General features: G+C 31.2%; 1 protein-coding gene across 2 annotated transcripts in view; it reads left to right on the top strand.

Moving 5' to 3' along the window:
- LOC145263871 (uncharacterized) overlaps positions 1-20872 on the top strand; it is a 212734-nt gene that overhangs the window by 175755 nt on the left and 16107 nt on the right. For both annotated transcript variants that reach the window (XM_080120947.1, XM_080120946.1), the window contains exons 4-9: positions 2534-2670; positions 3622-3856; positions 10084-10214; positions 17278-17369; positions 17468-17552; positions 20311-20379. In XM_080120947.1, coding sequence (XP_079977073.1) covers positions 2534-2670; positions 3622-3856; positions 10084-10214; positions 17278-17369; positions 17468-17552; positions 20311-20379 — 749 coding nt within the window. The remainder of the gene's footprint in view (positions 1-2533; positions 2671-3621; positions 3857-10083; positions 10215-17277; positions 17370-17467; positions 17553-20310; positions 20380-20872) is intronic.

The raw sequence follows: 20872 nt of genomic DNA, 5'->3' as shown, positions 1-20872 counted from the left end.
TCCGCACTGCCTACCAATCTCCATCTTCTGTCACAATGTTTCATACCTCATTTTGAATGTGCTCCGATGAACTTAATACACCCTAAACGAAGATATTCCCGACTAGCTACTAAATCTTACCCCTTAACTTTAGATGCCGAAAGTTTCTACCCTGATAACTTCTTTCTTCGGACTATTTATCTTTGGACTATCCTTCCTGCTATTGGTTTTCTCCAACAGTATCAACATGCATAAATTTAAATATAAATCCTGCTACTCAACTCCTCAGCCTGGCCGCCCCCATATAAATATGGTCCTCTACCACCGTAGCCCTTTACGTTTCATTGGCAATATGCCATGTTTGGAGTGAAAAAGTTTTTTAAAGATTTCATATTTAATTATATTACTTGTTTTGATTGAACTGTTGTTTTCACCTTGAGTGTTGTTTGCGCAACGTTTTAGTCGGTGTAGCCTTTGACCGTCGTCAGGCATGTTGGTTGTTGTCTTGGAAAAGAAATGAGAAAAGTTACTGGCTCCGTAGATAGTTTTGTATTCTTAGAGTTGGTCTCTGTTTTTTGGCTGCGGTTTTGTATGTGTGAAAATTGGTTGACAAAAGGTAACTCTAATAAAGATTGCAAGGGATTATCTCCCTTTTATCGCCGAAATTTTAAGGGTGTACAATTTTTGTTTTTCCTTGTTTTTCCTCTCGCATGCTATTAATTTCTAAGCTTGGTCTGCTTAGTAATTTTTTTTTTTTTGGTCCCTTGGTCCCTGATATCCGTTCGTTTGTCTGTGCTTTTCTCAATAACTACGCCTTGGAATTTTTTTAAATTTTGCACAAACATTAAACATGATATGAATAAAAAGTAACAGAACGGATTTTCCGGGAAAACTTCGGTTGTCCCCCTAGGGGTGCCTTTCGGGTTAAAATGGGTAAAATTGACACTTTCGCGCTTATTAAAAAAAAAAATGTCTTGGATTTTTATAAAACTTTCTGAAAAGTTGTAACTAACTGATTTCTATGTAATTTTGTTTGTCTATACTTCGCGATAACTCTTGGGTGTGCCCCAGAGGCTCTTTTAGGGCAAATAAAAACACTCTATTTTTGGGACTATTTTACCATATTTGTCCCAAATTTTCTGTGTATGTCTATTTAGCAGTTTTGCATGGTGCTGAACTCATATTTAAATATGTTAAGACCTTGGGGACTTTTGGGGCTAAATGGGAGCAGGGCAAATGATGAACTTAGTCATTTTTTTGTTTTGCATGGTGCAAAAATCAAATTTACACATGTTAAAGCCTAAAACTGCACCGTTTGTTCATTTTCACCAGGATTTGATGTCCCCTGGGGATTTGGGGGGCTAAATGGGGGGGGGGCTGAACTTAGTCATTTTTTTATGCCTCGTTCACTGTGCACTAACGGGGGACCACGCATGCTTCACTTATTTCTTTTTTTTTTTTAGGATGAGAACAATAGTCTTATCAATACAAGTAATACCAACAATAAAACCAAGCTTCTCTCTTTACATCATCAACATTCTAATTCACATTTGTCATCAATTGAAATGAATGGCTCTCGTCTTCAGGAGGCCTCAAGTTTTGACAAGCTTCTGGGCTTGACCATTACTCCTGATCTTAAATGGAACACGTATATCAAATCTGTTGCCAAGGCCGCTGGAAAAATGGTGGGATCTTTCTATCGATCCGGTAGATATCTCACTGCTGATGCTATTCTCTATCTATATAAGAGCCAGGTACGTCCAAGGATGGAATACTGTTGCCACATCTGGGCAGGAGCTGCTAGAAAGGACTTGTCCTGCCTTGATAGAGTTCAAAATAGACTTTGTAGCCTCGTAGGAGATGTCCTTTTCTCCTCCTTGCAACCTCTATCTCACAGAAGAGATGTTGCGAGTTTGTCTCTGATGTATCGTTATTTTCATGGAAAGTGTTCAACTGAGCTTCAATCTATGGTCCCCCCTGGCCAAACTTTCACAAGAAACACTCGTCTAGCTGTAAACACTATCAATAATTCCCCCCACTCTTTATCTGTGCCTAAACCTAAACGTAGATTCCATGAACAAAGCTTCTTTCTTAGAACTGCACGCCTGTGGAATTGTCTTCTGTTTTCCTGCTTTCCGGCTGACTACAATATGGTTGTGTTCAAGTCTAACGTAAATAAGTTCTTGATGAGCCGTTCCATATAAGTTATCAAATTTACCAAATTTTCATTACTAATGATTACTATATTGACCAATTTCTACTGTACACTCTTTAACCCTTATCCTTGAGTGGCCTCTGGGCCTTGATAATGTGGTGATGCCTATGTAAAAAAAAAAAATAAAATAAAAAAAAATAATACAATCAGTCCTCATCTAAAAAAATTCAGAAGAATTTTGTAAAGATTTCGTATCTATTTTGTCCGAGACGTTTTTTTTTTGATGTTATTTTTTATATGAAAACCGAATTCTTTATTTTTCTTTTGTTTTTTAAATCTCTCCACAATTTCTAGCATATATTAAAAAGCAAATATTTTATCTTTCCTGTTCTTTTTCAGACCATAAATGGGGATATTTCAGTTTGCTTCCGAATTTAATTAATCTGTACGGCTGGAACCCTGGTACGAAGATTTATAACTGGTTTGGAGATGTTCTCGGCAAAAAGACAGGAAATCCTGACATCACATTCATGGAGGTCTGTATCGTGTATCAAAAGATTTGAAGTTTTTGAAATTTTACGACGAAATGTTGCATCCCTCTGCCTTTTCTACAAGTATTTTAGTGGTGAATGCTCTGACGAACTGCAATCACTTGTGCCCCCACGACGTGAGCACCCTCGACAAACCCGACAGGCTGCTAAATCCCACCCCCACACTGTAGAGATCCCTAGATGTAAAAGATCTTTTTACTCCAATAGTTTCTTCCCCAGAACCGCTAGACTCTGGAAGTCCATTCCAGGTCCCTGCTTCCCCAGCAGTACTGACGTGCAGAAGTTCAAGTGTAACGTGAACCGACACCTTGCTGCTCAAATCCCTACATAGTACCCCAGTAGTTGTTGCCCCTGATAGTAGCCCCCTACACCAAAGTGGCAATTTGCCTTGTTTGGGGTGAAAATGTAATTAAAAAAAAATAAAAATAAAAAAAAAATAAAAATAAAAAAATATCAGAAACTGTTGTGGACTAATAAGGTTTCGTGATTTAGCAGTTGTCTTATACAACCGATATATGATAAATTTATTAAAATTTGCTCCAATTTTGTACCTTGTCTTATCTGACGGTCACCTTATATGCCAAAATATATGGTGTGTGTGTGTGTATATATATATATATATATACCGGGTTATTTCTCACTAGAATATGATTGGCTTGTGTAAGCTATAATTACGGATGGATATAGCAGCCTGGAAAGACATCAAAAGATACGTTGAAAACTAATAGCTTAAGCATATTACCAGCTCCAACTCCAAACAATTGTTTATCTTACTAAATGGTATTGCTGGATTTCAGCCAAGACCACTCAACTACTTCAAACGAATATATCTCTTTCGCAGGACATATCAGTAATTTTTATAGGAGATGGTATAATTAAATAAAGGACATACCATATCTAATAATCCTCTTCTTTTTTTGTCCATTCTTGCTGCAGGTCTACAAGAAGTACGGTAAGGAACTGTGCGTTGTGGTGACCAACGTGAATCATATGGCGGTCGAATATTGCCACCCCAAGACGACGCCTCACATGCCGATTCGTATGTCGCTTCGTATGTCTATGTCAATCCCTGGTATGTTCTGCCCACCACGCTATGCCATCGAGAAAGGCGAAGAAAAGTGCTATGTCGACGGTGGACTTTTATGCAATTATCCTATCCACTGTTTTGATGGTAAGCATTTTGAATATTATTATTTACAAGCAGGGCTACATGATGTTGCCCGGGACAAACGTGTAACATATTTCTATCTATTTACTTCTCTCTATCTCCCTCCTGTTTTCCCCCCTCCCTCTCATCAACCTCCTCTTTCTCATCTGCACGCGCGCATACACACACATATGTGTGCATACATGCACACACACACACACACTCACACTTACACACACACACAACTTCCCTTTATGTAGATTTCTAGCAGAATGAGTCAGAATTTTCTTTTCAAATCAGTACATAGGAAAATCATTGAAAAATGTCAGAAAAAAAAACCTGCCGACCAAAATAAACATGTTTTTTTTTTTAAATTTTAGTTATTCATACGAGGGGAATGCTGATCTAGATTGTGTGTGTTTGTTTCGTAGTTTTTTACTTTTACCTGGACGTACATACGCACATACCCACATACATACATATATACACAGAAAAGATTTTTTTTTTAATTTTGATTGATTTCTTTTTAAGAACTGGGACCGATATTAAGCATAAATGACTTTTATTGATAAGTAACACATGGAGTTTTAATCCCCTTTGAAGTAATCTCCTCCAGCTGCAATGCACTTGCACTATTCCAACAACCTCTTGTGTGAGCATGTCAATGACCCTCATCACAGGATCTTTCATCTCCTCAATTGTCTCATAACAGCTTCTAAGGTGTTCCTTGAGCTTAGAGAATAACCAAAAGTCACAGGGAGCAAGGTCTAGACTATAGGGAGGGTGATGCCCATCTTGGTCAAATAGTCTGTGATCTCTTCTGAGCACATTTGGGACAAACTTCACGTAAATCTTCCGTATCTTCATTTCCTCAGGAATAATTGTGTGTACAGTTCCCACACTGACATCAAACTGTGCACTTATTGTCTCTATAGACACACGACGGTCCTTATCCATTAAATTCTTTATTTGACCAATCAACTCTTGTGTTCTGACTTTCTTTACTCCTTCCACAAATCTCATCATCTCTCACAGACTCCCTGCCTTCCTTGAATCTCTTATGCCACTCAAAAACTTATGCTCGATTCATACAAGATGGTTCAAAAGCAGTCTGAAGCATATCATATGTTTCTGTGGCATTTTTTTCCAGGTTTTTTCCAGGTTTAAAACAGAATTTTATTGCATATCGTTCTTCTAAAGTGTCCTCACATCCAGATTGTATTTTTGAAATTCATCAGCTGTGACAATCAGACTTTAGTAGGATGTATTCCAATAACTGCTGTAGCTGTTCATTTGAACTTGAAATCATAAAAATTGGTGAACTAACTGGCCATTTTTCAATCAAATCGGTTGATTGCCTGCTCTTCTCGGAAATGCATTCTGATGCACCAGGAGGAAGCTCCACATACCTATATGCTGTGACTTAGTCCACAATACATTGTAGTCTACATTGCACTGTAGAGAACCCACAGTTGACTTTATAAAATTATTTCTAAATAATGGCTTGAATTAAAGTTTAAAATGAAAAAGTCAAGTATCCTGCTTCATTTGTGCTCTAAACAGAAGCATTCATTTCGAATGCACCTCTGTCTTATCAAAGAACCTACTGTTGAGTTTATATGCTGGGCCCTTCTGCTTGTGCGGTGATAAAATTTCTCAGATGCATTTGTGATGTTAGACTGTATAAGGATGTTAACTTTGATCATAATCAAATTGTCCCTTCTTTAATTGATTTTTTGAGGTTATCAATTTTCGATACTTATCAGAGGCATTCTGATATAAAACCTATCTATGACCACTGCCATACACATGTACATTTGTGTAAAATTTCACAGCCGTTTCAGAGTCCATAGAGAACTCTCTCTCTCACACACACACACACACACACACAAAGTGCTTTTTATATATAAGTGGAAATTTTTAATTTGTATATTTTTGAGAATTTAGGTTAATCTTTAAGATTTTGGGAAAAATTTTCTACAATTCTTGGAAAATTTCGTATATTCTTCAGTATCCCAACACTCTAAAGAACCCACTATCTTTACACTTTATATCATAGTATTCCAGCACTCAAGGAAACCCAGGATTTCTACACTTTATATACTCCAGTTACACAGTATGTCTGCAATCTAGACAACCCAGTATCCTTACAGTTTTCATGTCCTAGCATATCAACATTTTATATACCCTAGTATCTCAAAACACGAGGCAACTCAATGTACCTACAGTATCCCAACATTCTAGAAAACTCAGTATCCCAACATTCTGGAGAACCCCATATCCCAACACTATAAATAACTTAATATCCCAACACTATAAACAACTCAATATCCCAACACTATAAACGATTTAATATCCTAACACTATTAACAATTTAATATCCCAACACTATAAACAATTTGATATCCCAACACAATAAACAATATAATATCCCAACACAATAAACAATATAATATCCCAACACTATAAACAATTTAATATCCTAACACTATAAACAATTTTATATCCTAACACTATAAACAATTTAATATCCTAACATTGTAAACAATTTAATATCCTAACACTATAAACAATTTTATATCCTAACACTATAAACAATTTAATATCCCAACACTATAAACAATTTAATATCCTAACACTATAAACAATTTAATATCCTAACACTATAAACAATTTAATATCCTAACACTATAAACAATTTAATATCCTAACACTATAAACAATTTAATATCCTAACACTATAAACAGTTTAATATCCCAACACTATAAACAATTTGATATCCCAACACTATACACAACTCAATAATAATATCCCAACACTATACACAACTCAAATTTAATATCCTAACACTATACACAATTTTATATCCTAACATTGTAAACAATTTAATATCCTAACACTATAAACAATTTTATATCCTAACACCATAAACAATTTAATATCCTAACATTGTAAAAAAATTAAATATCCTAACACTATAAACAATTTAATATCCTAACACTATAAACAATTTTATATCCTAACATTGTAAACAATTTAATATCCTAACACTATAAACAATTTTATATCCCAACACTATAAACAATTTTATATCCCAACACTATAAACAATTTTATATCCAAACACTATAAACAATTTTATATCCCAACACTATAAAAAAATTTATATCCCAACACTATAAACAATTTAATATCCTAACACTATAAACAATTTAACAACAATTTAATAACCTAACAATTTAATATCCTAACACTATAAACAATTTAATATCCCAACACTAAAAAAATTTTTTAATATCCTAACACTATACACAACTTAATATCTCAACACTATAAACAATTTAATATCCCAACACTATAAACAATTTAATATCCCAACACTATAAACAATTTAATATCCTAACACTATAAACAATTTAATATCCTTACACTATAAACAATTTAATATCCTAACACTATCCACAACTTAATATCCTAACACTATGAACAATTTAATATCCCAACGCTAAAAAAAAATTTTAATATCCTAACACTATACACAACTTAATATCCCAACACTTTAAACAATTTAATATCCCAACACTATAAACAATTTAATATCCTAACACTATAAACAATTTAATATCCTAACGCTATAAACAATTTAATATCCTAACGCTATAAACAATTTAATATCCCAACACTATACACAACTTAATATCCCAACACTATAAGCAATTTAATATCCAAACAATATAAACAATTTAATATCCTAACACTATAAACAATTTAATATCCTAACACTATACACAACTTAATATCCTAACATTATAAACAATTTAATATCCCAACACTAAAAAAAATTTTAATATCCTAACACTATACACAACTTAATATCCCAACATTATAAACAATTTAATATCCCAACACTATGAACAATTTAATATCCCAACACTATAAACAATTTAATATCCTAACACTATAAAACAATTTAATATCCTAACACTATAAACAATTTAATATCCCAACACTATACACAACTTAATATCCTAACACTATAAACAATATAATATCCCAAAACTATAAACAATTTAATATCCTTGCACTATAAACAATTAAATATCCTAACACTATAAACAATTTGATATCCCAACAATATGAACAATTTAATATCCCAACACTATAAACAACTTAATATCCCAACACTATAAACAACTTAATATCCCAACACTATAAACATCTTAATATCCCAAGACTATAAACAATTTAATATCCCAACACTATAAACAATTTAATATCCTAACACTATAAACAATTTAATATCCTAACACTATAAACAACTTTATATCCCAACACTATACACAACTTAATATCCCAACATTATAAACAATTTAATATCCCAACACTATAAACAACTTAATATCCCAACACTATAAACAATTTAATATCCTAACACTATAAAACAATTTAATATCCTAACACTATAAACAATTTAATATCCCAACACTATACACAACTTAATATCCTTACACTATAAACGATATAATATCCCAAAACTATAAACAATTTAATATCCTTGCACTATAAACAATTAAATATCCTAACACTATAAACAATTAGATATCCCAACAATATGAACAATTTAATATCCCAACACTATAAACAACTTAATATCCCAACACTATAAACAACTTAATATCCCAACACTATAAACATCTTAATATCCCAAGACTATAAACAATTTAATATCCCAACTCTATAAAAAATTTAATATCCTAACACTATAAACAATTTAATATCCTAACACTATAAACAACTTCATATCCTAACACTATAAACAACTTAATATCCCAACACTATAAACAACTTAATATCCCAACACTATAAACAACTTAATATCCCAACACTATAAAAAATTTAATATCCCAACACTATAAACAATTTAATATCCTAACACTATAAACAATTTAATATCCTAACACTATAAACAACTTAATATTCCAACACTATAAACAACTTTATATCCCAACACTATAAACAACTTAATATCTCAACACTATAAACAATTTAATATCCCAACACTATAAACAACTTAATATCCCAACGCTATAAACAATTTAATATCCCAACACTATAAACAATTCAATATACTAACACTATAAACAATTTAATATCCTAACACTCTACACAACTTAATATCCCAACACTATAAACAATTTAATATCCCAACACTAAAAAAAATTTAAATATCCTAACACTATACACAACTTAATATCCCAACACTATAAACAATTTAATATCCAAACACTATAAACAATTTAATATCCTAACACTATAAACAATTTAATATCCTAACACTATAAACAAGTTAATATCCTAACACTATAAACATTTTAATATCCCAACACTATACACAACTTAATATCCCAACACTATAAACAATTTAATATCCTCACACTATATACAACTTAATATCCTAACACTATAAACAATTTAATATCCCAACACTATAAACAACTTAATATCCTAACACTATAAACACATTAATATCCAAACACTATAAACAATTTAATATCCTTACACTATAAACAACTTAATATCCCAACACTATAAACAACTTAATATCCCAACAATATGAACAATTTAATATCTCAACACTATACACAACTTAATATCCCAACACTATACACAACTTAATATCCCAACACTATAAACAACTTAATATCCCCAACACTATAAACAATTTAATATCCTTACACTATAAACAACTTAATATCCCAACACTATAAACAACTTAATATCCCAACAATATGAACAATTTAATATCCCAACACTATACACAACTTAATATCCCCAACACTATAAACAATTTAATATCCCACCACTATAAACAACTTAATATCCCAACACTATAAACAATTTGATATCCCAACACTATAAACAATTTAATATCCCACCACTATAAACAACTTAATATCCCAACACTATAAACAATTTGATATCCCAACACTATAAACAATTTAATATCCCAACACTATAAACAACTTAATATCCAAACACTATAAACAACTTAATATCCAAACACTATAAACAACTTAATATCAAAACACTATAAACAACTTAATATCCCAACACTTAAAACAACTTAATATCAATTGACACTGTACACAAGCCAGTATGAAACTCTTTTAACAGCTATTTTGTTTTTACTTTTAATCTCAGACCTGCACTAAATTCCATGCTAACCATATTTTTCTTTTCTTTCTTAACAGGTTGGTGGTTATCGATGCATCGAAATGATACATTCCTGACACGGCTCCGACCACTTAACAATATGCAGAAATTCTTTGACAAATCTGCTCGATTTGGCACATATAACAAACAGACTCTTGGATTTCTGCTGGTAAATTCACATCGTTATGGCTAAACAGTTGAATAATTGACCCTGCTTTATAATCATTTACTAACCTAAACACTGTCATCCATTCAATGTTACCATACCATCGAAATCTCCTATACTGAACACATCTCCCTGTACTGCCTCGATTTTATCTTCCTCACATGACACATCCGTTTTATTGTGGAAATCGTTTCAGGCAAGGATGTATATATATATACATATGTATGTATACATATACATATGGATGCATATACATGTGGATGTATATATATACATATGTATGTATATATATACATATGTATGTATATATATACATATGTATGTATATATATATACATATGTATGTATATATATACATATGTATGTATATATATACATATGTATGTATATATATACATATGTATGTATATATATACATATGTATGTATATATATACATACGTATGTATATATACATACATATGTATGCATATATATATGCATATGTATGTATATATATACATATGTATGTATATATATGCATATGTATGTATATATATGCATATGTATGCATATATGTATATACATATGTATACATATATATATGCATATGTATGCATATATATATACATATGTATGCATATATATATGCATATGTATGCATATGTATGCATATATATGCATATGTATGCATATATATATGCATATGTATGCATATATATATACATATGTATGCATATATATATGCATATGTATGCATATATATATACATATGTAGGCATATATATATACATACATATGCATATATATATATGCATATGTATGTACATATATATATATGCGTATGTATGTATATATATATATGTATGTATATATATATGCATATGTATGTATGTATGTATATATATATGCATATGTATGTATATATATGCATATGTATGTATATATATGCATATGTATGTATATATATGCATATGTGTGCATATATATGCATATGTGTGCATATATATGCATACGTATGCATATATATATACATATGTATGTATATATATATATGTATGCATATATATATACATATGTATGCATATATATATATATACACATATGTATGCATATATATCTATACATATGTATGCATATATATATATATACACATATGTATGCATATATATATATACATATGTATGCATATATATATACATATGTATGCATATATATATACATATGTATGCATATATATATACATATGTATGCATATATATATACATATGTATGCATATATATATATACATATGTATGCATATATATATATACATATGTATGCATATATATATACATATGTATGCATATATATATATATACATATGTATGCATATATATATATATGCATATGTATGCATATATATATATATGCATATGTATGCATATATATATATATACATATGTATGCATATATATATACATATGTATGTATATATATATACATATGTATATATATATACATATGTATGTATATATATATACATATGTATGTATGTATATATATATATACATATGTATGTATATATATATACATATGTATGTATATATATATACATATGTATGTATATATATATATACATATGTATGTATATATATACATATGTATGTATATATATATACATATGTATGTATATATATATACATATGTATGTATATATATATATACATATGTATGTATATATATATATACATATGTATGTATATATATACATATGTATGTATGTATATATATATACATATGTATGTATATATATATACATATGTATGTATATATATATACATATGTATGTATATATATATACATATGTATGTATATATACATATGTATGTATATATATACATATGTATGTATATATATACATATGTATGTATATATATACATACATATGTATATATATACATATGTATATATATATATACATATGTATATATATACATATGTATATATATATACATATGTATATATATACATATGTATGTATATATATATATTTATGTATATATACATATGTATGTATATATATATATACGTATGTATATACATATGTATATATATACGTATGTATATATATACGTATGTATATACATACGTATGTATATACATATGTATGTATATATATACGTATGTATATACATATGTATATATATATATATACATACGTATGTATATACATATGTATGTATATATATACATATGTATATATATATATATGTATGTATATATATGTATGTATATATGTATGTATATATATATGCATGTATATATATATATGTATGTATATATATGCATGTATATATATATATGTATGTATATATATATGTATGCATATATATACACATATGTATGCATATATATATACATATGTATGCATATATATATATACATATGTATGCATATATATATATACATATGTAGGCATATATATATACATATGTAGGCATATATATATATATATATATATACATCTGTGTGCATATATATATACATATCTGTACATATATATACATATCTGTGTGCATATATATACATATGTGTGCATATATATACATATGTATGCATATATATATACATATGTATGTGTATATACATATGTATATATATATATATATACATTAGGGTAGGTTGATTTTCAACTTTTTTGGGAAAATGTAAAAGGTTGAAGCAGAGAAAGTTTCACAAACATATGGGGAGTACAAATATTAAAAAACTAGGTTTCTAACATCAAGCATTGGATGCTAATTTGATTTTAAAGATCGTCTACTTTGAGACACGGAAAAAATCCTTATCTGTGAAAGATTTGTGAGAAATTATTTAGTATTTTGCAGTGTCAATCATAACAAGTTGTTTTATATATTTAAATAAACGATATAATGACTGATATGCTAAATATTAAACAAAATTATAATTGCCCCGCCCCATACTGAGGTGGCGGCAATTACAAAATTCTATAAATGCTGCATTTTACTTTGTTTTATAACTGCAAAATTCAATTTTTTTTACTATCAATGAAATAAAAAGTTTTTATTCTGTTTGGAAAAAAGTCTTAATAAAACCTAAAACAAATTATTTACCTATCTCTAGGCAGTTATCTATGCTTGTATAAAAAACACAAAACAATTGGCAAGTAAAAAAGCTATTTTTTTTTACCATAATATAAAAATTCTCCCTATAGGATCACTTTGAAGCAAAAAATGGCCTCATTTCATGGCATAAAATCTTAGCAATAATATGCCTATATCTTGCTTCAAGTCCATAGACTGATTGGCAGGCTTTCGATGTCAATGTTACAGCACTTTCCACACTTTGTGAATGTGCAGGCAAATCAGGTAACTCTGGCTTTCTGCCGCTCATAAATAATTACTAAAGTTCATGATATGATAATTCTTCAGTTAGTGCTGGCTCTGACCCTCCACTTTGATAAATGTAAAGCGTCAAAATTTATTGTTGATATTTTTTAAACGCTTTCTCACTGGTTCCCCACTACTGAAAAAGAAAAGAGAAGTCAAATAATGTTATTAACTTGAACAAATGAACACAATTTTATTTCAATTAATTTTTTTTTAATTTAATAATTGAAAATGAATGTATAAATCGAAATAAACAATTTGATCAGTTTTATATGAATGTTTACTTACCTAATGGTTAAAATTCTTCTTATAGCTACTTCCCTCACTTCCATTTCATCTGATTTTAACAAAGAGAACAGAATATTCACTAGAAAAAAGGGCGAAAGCATTAAGCTGCAGATTGCTTAAAACAATTTCCTGAATTTCTGGAGGCTGCTTTTTTATTTGCCCAATCATTTTAAAAATATACATTTGCTGGTTATGAAATTTATTATCCAGTTTAATTTCAAACCAGGTAACTGCATAAACTTCTACAATAAAACTAATCAGCTGGTGCATTTTTCTGGTCAATTCAGATGGATAAATTTTACGGGTCCACAAACTTGAGGTAAATGATGGTAATTGTTAGAACATAATTTTCCGAGTTGACCCGTAAATGATGTTGGGCTTCGTGCACTTCCATCAAGGAATTGAAATAATGCCCTAAAAGGAAGCTCATTCTGGTGTAGAGAACAACCAGTAGTGTGTATTTTTCTATACAGCTTGTTTTCTAGTGAGGAAACCAGCATTGGTGCTTGTGGTGTCTAAAAGGACAGCCTTTAAAGTATTGACACTCTCATACTCTTCTAGAACTTTGTGAACTTCATCTGTCAGAACAGCACCAGTGGCTCTAACAGTAGGAATCACTCCATGTCTTAGATACGCTCCCTTACTTCCACAACCCATCTCCTTCGTAAATGTCAAGTGATGCTCTTGTCCTTTAGCTTTTCTTCGATTTTTGTTTCCTTTTTCATCGACAGTTTCAATGTAAAATAAAGTGTCTTTGTCGTGTTTCCCATCATTACCAATGCAGAAAAGATTTCTAATTTTTTTATTATGTTTTTGATAGGCATTATTTTTTTATCTTTCTTTTTCTCTGTCAATTTTGGACTTATCAAGAAAAAAATTCCTTAAATCAATATTTGATTTTAGAAGGCCTGCAGCCTGTAGATCCAAAAGAAAAGCATTTGCAAGACTTGCACCTAGGTTTGATGAGACATCACCTCTGATGAGTTCAATGGCATAACGAGGAATTTTTATCAGGCTGTAAATATTCTTACACTCTTCCTCTGGTTCAAAACTTTCATCTGTTCCATCACTATTTTCTGATGTCAGAATGATATTCTGGTCATGGGATGTTGAAGCAATAGGCGGGGGGGGGGGAATCAACTTGCTTTTCTCCTAACACAGTTAACGTTTTAGATTTTGAGACTACAGCTTTATCAACAGGTCTCAATTGAAAATTGCCTTCGAGTCCTATTTTATTTCTTTAGTCCTTCAAATACTCTCTCCTCCACAGGAACCTGAATTAGAAAATTCGACAAATGTTTATTCTAATCTACGCTAATCTTAGAAATAAATTCTATTTCACGTAAAAAAATTGTAATTTCTTTTCTCACTGGTTTACATAAAATACAATTATGGAAATTCATTTAATTTAAGATGTCTATGATTTTCATTAAAAAGATTTTTCAAACAAACAAGAGAAATTTTAAAAATAGAATAAACTAACCTTTTTTTATGGAACAGGTACAGACAATATGCTTTGACTGACAATTTTCTTTTTTGCATTTAATATTTTTGGCATGACAACTTGCAATTGGCAGGTCACACGAACAAGATGAAATATCAAATAATTTGTCAATTTGTAATTGACCAGAAGACTTTTGGCATATGCGGATAAAACGTTTCTATTTATTTGCTTAGTGTTTTTAAAGCAGGTGTCCTGCAATTTGTGTACAATCCATTTTTCAGTTAATAGGGGCAAACTGGAATTTACTGCCTTCCAAATATCTTTAACATCATTTGCCATTAATTTTGAAAGGGCAAATTTATTTAACTTTGGGCGAGAATTCTCCAATAATAACCATATTGAATAATCTGACGGAAAGTAGGGATTATGTATTTAATGGAAAAGGTGTGCCCACAAATTGTGTAAAAATAGTTCGTTTCCGACTCATGGTTAGAAAAATATCTGCAAAATACATATTTTATGATATGGTAAGAAATTAAACAAAGGAAATTATGAATTAAATTTAAAATTTGGAAAAATTGGTAAATATCAAAAAAGAAACAATAAAGGTTTGTTAAGATATAAAATACAAAATGTAATAATTTCTATATTTGAATTAAGCTCCGGTTAACAAAGTAAACACACGTATGAACACGAAAATGAAGCCGATTGCTTGGCAGTGTAGACAAAAATATCAACCGGATAAAATAAAGCCCTGGTTTATTAGTTGTTTAATTCATTTTAAATGAATTATTTTGCAGGGTGTCTTTTTATATCGACACTCAATATTTCAAATTTGTAGATAGTGTGTGGTGTCCTTGAGGTAACTGGGGATGTTTGACAACAGTGGGTTGAGAATGTTGTCTATATGCCCCGAGATGTATTCTGTGGGGGTTCCAATACCCGAAACGATGGGTCGGCCGGGTGGTACTATTCTGAGGGCCTTAGCTATGCGGTATGTTTTTGAGGTTTCGTTAATCGGTACCTCAGTGTTTTCTAAAAATAAAATAGATATTACAAACAAAAGAAAAAACGTATTGTTTATACTCCCTTCATATGTTTTCTTCAAAACCGGCATGAATATGACATGCTTATTCTTTGATTTAACACCGGCACCCTGCGACATAGACGCAGCTTATTGAGTTTTTCAATGTTTAAATTCATTTTAGCAAAAAACGATGGAGTTTTAGAAAAAAAGTATTTTGTGTTGTTATTCTTAATGCTATTTAACGACTTTCTCTGCATAGACCTAGTCATAATGCCAAAATCGACCTACCCTAATATACATATGTATATATATACATATGTGTATGTATATATATACATATATATGTATATATATACATATGTATGTATATATATACATATGTATGTATATATATACATATGTATGTATATATATACATACATATGTATATATATACATATGTATATATATACATATGTATATATATGCATATGTATATATGCATATGTATATATATATATATATATATATATATATATATATATATATATATATATATATATATATATATAAACAACCAGAAACAAAAAAAAACAACCATAAAAACCTGAGATGGGGAAGTAACGGCGATAATAATATTACTTCAGATCAAAGCGAAAACTTAGGCCAATAAACAACCACCAAGTTAAAATAATACCAATACCTTCGCACTGCGACAGCTTGACCACACGGCATCGTACTCTCCTCTTCCTCAAAATCCACCCAACCCCTGCTGCCTTTCTTCACCACAACTCGTTTCAAAAATTCCTATTGCTCACAATTTGAAAGTATACACCCCATTTTCATCCAGAGCGTGAACGACAACCGAAATTTTGTATACCTTCCTTACAGGTTTATAAAGTTTTTTTAATACATTTCCAATATCGAGATTTTTATTAGTATTATGTTATTTCTCTCTAGTATTCTGCAGACGAATCGGAAATTATGCGGACTCACTTGGAAGAACGATTAAAGGATTTCATCACGGAATATCCAGTGACGAATCTCTCAAAGTAAGTGGCACACGTTTTATGCCTCACTAGCATAACTACCCGTTCCGTCATGGTTTGTCTGGTTTGTGGTATAATTTTTTTTTTTTTTTTTTTTTCAGAAAGAAAAATGAAAAGGGGGAAAAGAAATTCAAGGAAAGCAATAAACATGAAGAAATTGCTAATGCCTTCGATAAATTGATGACGGTACGTAATTCTTAATTTTTTATATTTAAACTAGTTGATGTACATCTCTACATCGGTCCTGGATATGACCTTAAACTATATCCGATGGTGAGGCCCCAGTTTGCAGGCTTTGAGGAGAGTGGAGCCACCCCTTAATTGCCGTTGCTCCCAGGTCCACTCTGGCTCGTACTGGTAGTACCTGTTAGGGTCCCAACTATGGGTTAAATAGAAACCGACTTGAAAAAAACAAATATATTCTACCAAAATCTGTTCTTCAAAATCACTGGATTCGGCATTAAATAACCTGAAAAGGGTTGATATGCCGTAAAACAACCAACCAACCAACCAACCAACAGCTCTACATCGAATTTGCCATCTTAACTGCACTCTTAAAAATCACATCGCTTACGTTGTTTTATTTATCCTCTATAATATAAAGGGCAGTTTTCTGTGTGTCTGTGTGTGTCTGTATGTGTGTGTCCAACTAAAACTGAAAAAATCTAAGACACCACACACACATTTCTGAATTTTGGAGATGAGGGAAGGTTATTCGTATTATTTGAATTCATTGGACTACTGATTGTTTGTTTGTTTGTTTTTGTTTTTAAATAAACAGATAACCCACTTGAAAAAACACTTGAAGTGCAAACACTTTATTTAATTAAAGAAAAGAAAAGAAAAATACACCATTTTATTTTTTTTAATTCTTTCGACATCTTTTGTTTTTCTATTTTATCAATTGAAACATCTTAACTTCGGATCCTAGGGTATCGGAAATTAATAAGATATGTTTCGATTAGAAAAAATCTAGGGTTATAATCAGGATTCGGTTCTGGGGTTCGGGAAGGAGTGGGTCACTCTCTCGACAACAGCACGTTTCTGCCCTCTTCTTTTCCAATCGACCACACCTGGCCTCTCGCCACCAATGTCACACCACACAATCCGAACATCAGCAATACGAAATTCTTTTCAAGAGAAGATGTTCACGACTCTTTTCTCTCTGCTCCCCCAGGGAATTTTTCCCAGCTTTTATATCCTCCTATCTAGAAAAAAAAAAAAGGAAGAGACAGGAAAAAAAATAGCTTCTCCCATCATGCTCTGCCTTCCCAAGATGCCCTTCGCGTATACAAATGCGCTGGCCATCCTTTCCTTCTTCTTTCCCAAAGAATGGTGCAGATACGCCCGGTACGTTTTTTCTTCTTCTTCTTTTCTAACCATATACCCCACAAAAAGAAAAAAAGATGTCGAAAAAAAAATATTTTTTTTTTAAATCAAACGATTTTTTCTCTTTTCTTTTTCTCTCAATAAATAAAATGTTTGCATCTTTCCAGTGGTCCGCCAGGGCCCGAGGCTTAGTGATTAGTGTACTTGGAAAAATCAATTGTAAAAATGATATTCTCTTGGAGGGTGAAGATTTAATTCTCAGTGTGGGCGACCAAAAAATACAATTGCGAATTACTTATGATCTTTATCCAATCATGGTTGACTGAACGAGAACATGCTACTCTCGTGAAGTAAATAAAGGGTTTCGTTCAAAATTTCGTCCAAATTCCCGGGTTCAACAAGATACACCTAAAGAAGGTCTGAGATTACATCAACCGATGCTTTTGTGAAAATGACACTCAAGATAAGAACAGTAGTCCGATTAATGCAAATAACACACACAAAATTTGGTATTTTCTTAATTGACGTTGCCCCGGATGAATGATATCTAAAAATTAGAAAAAAATATACATTCTTTGACCGTAAACTCGTGCAGATTTATTTTTTTTCAAGAAGTTGAATATTGTATGTCGACTCATTCCTCAAGAAATCTATAAAATAAGCCGTGTGTGTGTGTCCCCAGATAGAGAGAGAGACAGAGAGAAAAGCTTAAGCACAGAAGAAAGAGGGCGTAGAAAGGGCTGGTGAAATCACATCGCTTATGTTGTTTTATTTATTTTCTATAATATAAAGGGCAATTGTGTGTGTGTGTGTGTGTGTGTGTGTGTGTGTGTGTGTGTGTGTGTGTGTGTGTGGGTGTAGCTGGCTGGCTGGCTAAAACTTTATAAATATCCAAAACATCCCCCGCCCACAAGTTTGGTATTTTCTTAATTGACATTGCCCCGGATGAATGGTATTAAAAATTAGGAAAAATATACATTCTTTCACCTTAAACTGGCGCAGATGTATTCAGGGAAACGGTCCGTTTTCCCAGCCATTTGATATGTTAACTAAAGGGAAATAATCAATTTTTTAATCAAGGAGTTAATTTCCTCATGTCAACTTATTCATTCTACAAGAAATCTATGAAACAAGTTGCATGTGAGTATGTGTGTGTGTGTGTCCAGAGAGAGGGGGGATAGGTTGGCACAATTAAAGAGAGAGGAGATAGGAAGGGAGAGAGTGAAAACACGGGAGCGGGAGAAAAAGAAAGAGATTGAAGTTTTAAGAGAATCTGTCGAAATTAGGAATCAGCAGAAAATTTCGGAAGTGCAAATTACTTAGGACTTCTATGACTGACAGAACGAGAGCATACTACCTATGTGGATTGAAGTAAGGGTTCTGTTTGAAATTCCGTGCAGATTCCAGAATTCAACAAGATACACCGGAAGATGGCCAGAGGTCACATTGATCGAAAATAGCACACCAAAATAAAACCAATTCAAATGATCCAAAAAAGTAAAGAAAAATCATCATCATTTGAGCATAGCTCAGCCACTCATCTGCAAAGATTTTGTTAAATATTTTTCTTACAAGTTATGATAATTTTTTTTTCTTTTTTCACATTTCTTTGTAGGTGATCGATGAACATAATCCCGAACATCAACAAGCCATCGATTTAGACTTGTTTTCTGCTGCAATCAAGGTAAATCGTTTTAATGAACAATTACTTATGTACTTATGTTATGTTAAGGTCAGGGTTAGGGTCAAACTGAAGGTGGTTCATACTATAACACTTTCAACATTACACAATCGTTTGAACGTTAGTCATTTACATAAACGTGCACTTCTGCTTATCTCGCCAGTAAGTGATCAAGTAACCAAATCAAGAAAAAGTCTTCATACATACATGCGCGGTCACAGTCTTCCATTATTTTGATCGATGTTTTCCATATGTGGACCGTGATCCTCTCATGGTTGTTGATATTCTGTTTAACCTAAGATGAATTTACTCATGCATAAAAACGTGATGGAAACTTGCTGGGTTTACAAAGGTTTTATTTCGAGAGTTTACTCATTAGGGGAGAGACCATTTTAAATAATTAATTGATTATTTATTTACTTGCATAGTTGGAAACATCGTGGAAACTTGCGGAGGTTTCAAAGGTTTTATTTTAGAGATCGTTTGTTCACGGGAG

Source organism: Euprymna scolopes, chromosome 39 (assembly GCF_053919585.1).
Source record: "Euprymna scolopes isolate OS-2025 chromosome 39, ASM5391958v1, whole genome shotgun sequence".
In the NCBI taxonomy this organism is placed as follows: domain Eukaryota; kingdom Metazoa; phylum Mollusca; class Cephalopoda; order Sepiida; family Sepiolidae; genus Euprymna; species Euprymna scolopes.
This window is presented reverse-complemented; position numbering and strand designations above follow the sequence as displayed.